Source organism: Ascaphus truei, unplaced genomic scaffold, assembly GCF_040206685.1.
Source record: "Ascaphus truei isolate aAscTru1 unplaced genomic scaffold, aAscTru1.hap1 HAP1_SCAFFOLD_1198, whole genome shotgun sequence".
NCBI lineage: Eukaryota > Metazoa > Chordata > Amphibia > Anura > Ascaphidae > Ascaphus > Ascaphus truei.
In genome coordinates, this window is record NW_027454068.1 from 53,772 (window position 1) to 61,359 (window position 7,588).

A 7,588-nucleotide genomic window follows, 5' to 3' on the forward strand; every position below is an offset into this window, starting at 1 on the left:
GGCTGGAGCTTTCAGGCTTTTCGTTCTCTCCCTTTATTTACATTTCACAAAACAATCTAAAAGCTGTTTAGATTACAGATATTCTAAGACATACTAACATATGTTTTAGAAATATAAACTATATTTTAAACATAGGCAGAATTAAGGGATGGTATCCCTATAAACGGGTCTCAGCTGACTCAGGGCAAAGTGCATGCAGACTAATAATAATAACCTCTGTGATCAAGGTATAGGAGCAAATATAAGTGCTGGGGAAATGCAGATAAACCATGTGTAATGGTACATGAAGTGGTATATGTGTACTGATGGCATTGTGTGGCTAGCTCAGGTCTCCATATATGCCATAAAGTCCCCAAACAAGCCCCAACAGAACCAAAAAGTACATACCAAAGATGATCTTCGTTTCAGTGAGATTCCCCTTTTGCAGCACAGCTCTTTCCTTGTAGTGGGTGCTTCACGTACATAAATGTACATAAAAAAGTATTCCCAAGGGGGGCACAGGCGGAGCACTGCCAAATCAATGAGGGAGAAAAGGGGGCTGCATCCAGTAGTTATTAAAAATGTATTTATTAAGTGGTCAAAGCAAGAACATAAACACTTTTACGCATTTCGGGAATTGCGTCCCTTTCTCAAAAAGTTTTTTTGAGAAAGGGACGCAATTCCCGAAACGCGTAAAAGTGTTTATGTTCTTGCTTTGACCACTTAATAAATACATTTTTAATAACTACTGGATGCAGCCCCCTTTTCTCCCTCATTGATTTGGCAGTGCTCCCCCTGTGCCCCCCTTGGGACTACTTTTTTATATATTTTAAACATGATGGAAGTTATACGATATATAGCAAGCTGTGCAAAAAAAAATCTGTATAATAAGGCAGAACTATGCTTATAGGAGATCATGTTAATATGGATATTAAGTTAAAGGTGACACTGTATGCTTATATGTGTATTTATTTCCCAGAATCCATAGCTGCAGTGGAAACATGGTATAACACAAGAAAATGGTGATATGCCAGGTTACAGACAATATACGACATACAATTTTTCCTCTACAGAGGAGAGTAGAAAGGTATGCAGATTGATACATTGAATCAAACACTGAATGTTTTCAATTTAGAGAGATACCTTCCCCCTGAGATTATTATTGTAGATTGGTTGCAACATATATCAATGTTACACTAGTTTGTAAGAGTAGCTAATTATAGCAATTGTATAGGAGATAGTTACTTAGTAGGATTGGTTAGTGGAGATTGTGACACATTTGACTAAGTAGTTATTTGCATAGAAAATGATCACACTAGTGTTATTAACTTGGTCGCTTGAGCACCTGTTTAGGTAAAAGTAATCACCATGTTGGTTTAGGCACATAATAATAATAATAATAATAATAATAATAATAATAATACTATTATTATTTGTTAGATTTCCTTCACTGAGGTTGTCACAAACAATGTATTAATTTTATTTTACTTATTTCTGTGGGGCAAAACTATGGTCTCCAAGAAATTAGAGTATTTAATGTATTGATTCCAATACATATGTAATGCATTTTATCTATAAATAATAAAAGAACAAAAACAGCATTGGATACGTTATAGATAATATATTAATTAGAGGAGGTGAACTATTGGAAAAAAACAACTGTTTTTCTCTTCACCACTTAAAATAAAGATTGGTAGGTTCATGTGTAATGTTTGTTCATAGTAATAGTGTAACAAGTATTAAAAGTGAAGGCTTATTAAGAATGGGATATTGAGTGCTGCTTTGGGGAAACTAGCTCTTCAATTTGTAGTTACAATTAACTAACTGACTTATTCAGGATAAATATGAAATCTATAGTTTAAAAAAGAATGAACAGTATGAGAAGATACATTAATTAATAATAAAAAAAAAAAAAAAAAACATTGAAACAATGGAAATATATCCTTATCCATATCTGCCTAAATGGTGAAATAGTTTGACAAGCATTGGAAAATAGATGCAAAAACACAGCAACAATTAATGCATAATTAAATAGTCAGCTTAAATGCTAATATTGTATCTGAAACATAAAAAACAAGTCTTGATATAGTTCAGCTTATGTTTAAATGTATTAGATGGTGTTTATTTACATTGGTAATTTTAATATTTCATATTCAGTAATATAGTTCAATAAATAAGGAATGAGGATAAGTTTAATAGATATCTTTAAATACAGGCCCCTGTTCAGTCTAGTTATATTACTCTAACATCAGATGTTCATCTTTATTTAGAAAATACATAATACATTATGGAATATTTAATTTGTGCTTAAACTATAACACATTGTGTATACACATATACAGACTTGGTATTTTAATTAAAAGCAAACTACTGTGACTGGAGCATTAGAGGGAAGCCAAAGAGCCCGGTTAGGCGCTGATCAGATCACACAGAGCAGTGACAGCGAGAAGACATTGAGGGAAGCCCCATTTATAGCGCAGCACTGCCACCGTGTGGTGCTCTGGGAACTGCAGGCATTAAGGAAACGAGCCGCGCGGTTCCGCCTCTTTGTGTCTCTGTGTTCGGGTTTATAATAATAACACAATGTGAACATTAGAAGAAGATGAACCAAGAAAGTCCCATTGAAGCAATGATCTGGGAAAGAAAACCCCTCATATTACATTTCACCGATTAAAGATCATTTGAATACTTGGTATAAGTACATGTTCCATGTCAGAGAGCTCTGTGCTGTATCTGTGCAAACACTAATGTTATCACATTAAATCTTTTTAATTGTCCCACTTACAAGCACTAAATATATAATAACTTTATTAGGACGATATCGGTCTGAGGCGGGATTTTTGAACATCGCAACGGCTTTCACAGAACCAATCAGAGCGAAGGGCGGGACCAAAGCAGCCAATCACAGCGATCTGCAGTCCATAAATACGCAGCTGCAGCGTTTTTTTTCTTTATTAGTTCCTGACCGGAGACGCGCACTGACACAGCAGCACAGGATGGCCCGGACCAAGCAGACCGCCCGGAAATCCACCGGAGGGAAGGCTCCCCGTAAGCAGCTAGCGACCAAGGCTGCCAGAAAGAGCGCTCCGGCCACCGGCGGAGTGAAGAAGCCTCACCGCTACCGGCCCGGTACTGTGGCTCTCAGGGAGATCCGCCGCTACCAGAAGTCCACCGAGCTGCTCATCCGCAAGCTGCCCTTCCAGCGCCTGGTCCGGGAGATCGCCCAGGACTTCAAGACTGACCTGCGCTTCCAGAGCTCGGCTGTCATGGCTCTGCAGGAGGCCAGCGAGGCTTATCTGGTGGGGCTCTTCGAGGACACCAACCTGTGCGCTATCCACGCCAAGAGGGTCACCATCATGCCCAAGGACATCCAGCTGGCCCGCAGGATCAGAGGGGAGAGAGCTTAGGCCGGCTGCACCCTGACTTCGTTTACACCCGAAAAACAAAGGCTCTTTTAAGAGCCACCACATTTTCAATGAAATGGCCTGATCAATATTAACACACGGATACTGATCTCTATATAGAGAATGAAAGAAGTGTGTTATCCTTGTACCAACATATGTACTTGATGTGTGACAATATAGATAAACGCACCTTCAATATTTGTGTATTCTTTGTCATGTGATATATAGACTTGCATGCATAGTCACCATTTCATGCTGTATATGGGTGCACGTAAAGACAAACCTGTAAATGTCCCCCCTCCCATGTGCCACTGGTGATCAAACTGAAGTGTTATGGAATAGCATGTGCTTGATGCTTTCAATGTGATGTAAACACTTTTTTTAATAACATGGTGATAAATACGCTTTTCTGATGTAAACTACACTTTTTTTAATTTTATATAAACCGTGTATGTGAATATTATGTAGACACAAACAAAACCATAATGTCACCTAATATGTCAGTTTGTCTGAGAAAAAATGTATTCGTGAAATAGGTTAGGGACTACAAACTTACACATGCACCTTACAGTGCTCGCAGTATCAATGCATATACACTTATGCTCTGGCAGTGTAACACAAACCCCTGCATGGGATAAATTGGAGAAACATTCCCAGTTACACATTATGTGCACAGCTCTCTAAGTGGGGTTGTGGTGGCTCTTAAAAGAGCCTTTGTGTTTGTAAGAGGCTGAAGTTGTCGGTCTCACTTCTTAGGAGCTGCCGCCCTCTTGGGCTTTGCTGCTTTGGGTTTGGCTGCCTTGGCCTTAGCTGGACTCTTAGCAGCTTTTGGCTTCGCAGCCTTTTTAGCCGCCGGGCTCTTCACAGCCTTCCTGGGCTTGGCAGCTTTAGACTTCTTCGGGCTTTTTGCTGGCTTCTTGGCGGCCGCCGGTTTCTTGACCTTTTTGGGGCTTTTCTTCACTCCCGCCGGAGCCTTTTTGGGTTTCTTGGGGGACTTGGCGGGTTTCTTTGCCACTGGCTTCTTGGGTTTCCCCACATCCTTTTTCTTGGCCGCCTTCTCCTTGCTCTCCAGCTGCTTCTTATTCAGCTTGAACGATCCGGAGGCTCCGCTCCCTTTCAGCTGGATCAGGGTTTCCTTGCTCACCAAGCCCTTGAGAGCCAGCTTGAGGCGGCTGTTATTCTTCTCCACATCGTAGCCTCCTGCAGCCAGAGCCTTCTTCAGAGCGGACAGGGAGACCCCGCTGCGCTCCTTAGAGGCGGACACAGCTCTCACTATCAGATCGGACGCGCTGGGACCGGACTTTGCTGGGCGGCTTTTCGAGGCTCCGGCCGCTTTCTTCGGCTGCTTCTTCTTGGCGGCGCTTTCAGCTGGAGGAGGAGGAGGAGGAGGAGCGGTCTCGGCCATTGCAGCTGCAGGTAAAATATCCCAACACACTGACAGAAAGTTATACTGGGGGCGGGGACCTGCCGGGATTTATATAGAGAGCCTGCTGCTCTGTGATTGGTTAGTTATCGGAGTGAGCTTCTTTCTCATTGGGTATAATCACTAAGCCCCGCCCTGACTCTCATCCTCCCGGATCACAAACACTGCTCTGACTTTGTGTTTCTGAGGCTGCAAGAAAAGGGCATTTTATCCCCTAATTATTACTCACATCCCCCCTTCTTGCATGCAATTTATAAGGAATTATATTCTCTTCACTGCTGTATCATTTTTCTGCTGGGAAAGTACAAACACAATTAGGAATAATGGGTGAAAGTTCGGCTCTGTAGCCCGGGATTTGCCAGATTTCATTCATATCTGTCTATTTCTGTCACTTTTACTTTGCTCAGACTAAATGTGCAACCTCCATCCTCATACAGTGACACTAAGGACATATTATTCTACAGTATCAGTTTAAAATAATGTGCATATAAATATATAAACATTGTCTGGGGATTCACTATATATGTACAAGTAGCACAATAATTCCTGAGCAGCGTACATTGCTATTTCATGTTGTTCCATTTCCCCGGTACTAAGCTCTGTATTATTCCATTGTCAGTTATGAATATTGGTTATTAAATGGGAGATTCGAAAAGTTTTGTATTCCATCTGTTCTACAAATGAATAGTTTATAATGATATGTATGTAAAATTATGTTTTCTAAAAACAAAATCATAGTAACATACACATCATGTGAATGACAGTAAATATATTTTAATAATGTAATAATCAAACATCTATTTTGTTTAAGCTTTATAATACAATTGGGAAGTGTTAAAAATATGTTTATTTGTCGGTTACAAAAAATATATATATGTGATATTAATGGAAGATTAGGTTATTTTATTAGTCACCCTGTGTGTTACATAACTATGTAATGTCACTATTAGCACTGTGTATAGGAACTGACATGTTTTGTGACCATTGTCACCAGAGACCAGAACTTTTAACATCTTTACATCAGGATCACTATCACCAGAAAATAATAATAATAATAAAAATAATAGTACGTTCTTGTATAGCGCTGCTAGTTTTATGTAGCACTTTACAGGGACATTTTGCAGACACAGTCCTTGCCCCGTGGAGCTTACAATCTATTTTGTTGGAGCCAGAGACACAGGGATATAAAGTGACTTGCCCAAGGTCACAAGTAGTTGACACTCGGAGTTGAACCAGGCTTCAAACTCACTCTCAGTGCCAGTGTGTTTTACTCAGTGTTTACTCACTGAGCCACTCCTTCTCCCGAATGACACACTAGATGAATAAACAAAAGTTTATTCTGGCAAGCCAGAAAACACACAACACACATGTGACGATAGGGGTAGCCAGCCTCACATAATAAGGTAAAGCCTGTCTGGCTTCCCGTAACACAATAGGCTTCCCCTGCAATAGGTCCCTCCGGTCAACCCCAAATATCCCGCTGGGAAGGCGCCACCAGGTCTGCGGGAAACCATTGGCTCTAGCCCAGTGAAAGCCGGACCCCGGACCTTATTTCTAGCCCTTTCCTGCTCACCATTTTTTTTCACCATGCGCCTTAATGGTCCCCAGGCCTGAGCCTGGGGTGGGCATGCTTTCCCCCGATGGGGAACAATGACAGCCCTTGTGCTTTCTTCTCCTCCCAGCACAAGACTGACTAAATGTGATACTGTGAGGATTCGCTGTTCTGCTGCTCCTGCCCCTTTAACCCTCACTTGCCCATTGGACTACCATAACACCCAAGAGTGGCAAACTGGGGTGGAACTTACGCACGGTGCGCGGTTTCTGTGCAGTCCCCTTCGGTCTCTGGGCATGGAGCGCATTCTTGCTCCTCCTGTTTTGATGCGCAGCGTGCATGCGTGGTACACGGTCTTCCCAGTGGTCTGTGGTCTCCGCCCCTCTGTCCCGCCCCCATACTGGCATCACCCCTATGCAGCACGGTTACGCCCCTCACTCCGCCTCTACCTCAGTGGGTCCTGCCTCTGGTACCCGGCCCTGTCCTGATATCACTGTTATGCGGCGCAGTTGCGCCCCTCCTCTATCTCCACGGGTCTCGCCTCTGGTTTCCGCCCTCATGGCGGTGCGGGTGTCGTGGCGCACGATGACAGCGCGTGACCAGGTCACCTACGGGTTTTGCGGGGGGCATGCACACATTCTGACGCGGTAGCTATTGGCCGTGTAATAGGACACACCTGCATGATCCAGCAGCCTATCCTGTCCGCACGTCTGCTTCCTGGTTGCCTCCCATTGGTGGGAGGTCCTATAAATATGCTCTCAGAGCTCCCAGTCATTGCCGAGCATAACCTCTGTTTGTGTGACGCTGCACTCATCACCTAGTTCCTGTCTGCCTGAACCCTGCTGCCTGACCCTGCATGGATACTACTCTGTGATGCTCTCCTGCACTGACCTTGGCTTTGGCAACGACTACTCTACTCTCTCCTGCACTGACCCTGGATTTGGAACCACGGCGACGCCACTCTCTCCTGCACTGACCCTTGCTTGGCTCCACGACTACTCTACGCTCTAAAACCCTGACCCTGGCTACGTACCCCAACAATCCACTGCTCTATACTCCAAGATTCGCAAGTACCTCACTTACCCTGTCTTCTGTTACCCTGATCCGGCCTGTACGACTGTCCTATACTCTAGATGTGCCTTCGTGGGTGTGGTTGGCATTCTATACAAATCCCTACCTCAGCCCCATGGTCACGCCTCATTTGTAGTGAGCTACGGGTTACAGATATTC

The 7,588-nt window shown here is 43.1% G+C and overlaps 2 protein-coding genes across 2 annotated transcripts; one reads left to right on the top strand and one right to left on the bottom strand.

Moving 5' to 3' along the window:
* The first annotated feature begins 2,950 nt into the window (after window positions 1-2,950).
* On the top strand, window positions 2,951-3,456 carry LOC142475373 (histone H3). The gene has a single exon (XM_075581291.1). It carries the CDS (start codon window positions 2,976-2,978, stop codon window positions 3,384-3,386), a length of 411 nt encoding a protein of 136 aa, XP_075437406.1. The 5' UTR covers window positions 2,951-2,975; the 3' UTR covers window positions 3,387-3,456.
* A 73-nt stretch (window positions 3,457-3,529) lies between these two features.
* Window positions 3,530-4,810, bottom strand: LOC142475372 (histone H1.2-like). The gene has a single exon (XM_075581290.1). It carries the CDS (start codon window positions 4,786-4,788, stop codon window positions 4,129-4,131), a length of 660 nt encoding a protein of 219 aa, XP_075437405.1. The 5' UTR covers window positions 4,789-4,810; the 3' UTR covers window positions 3,530-4,128.
* Window positions 4,811-7,588: the final 2,778 nt, after the last annotated feature.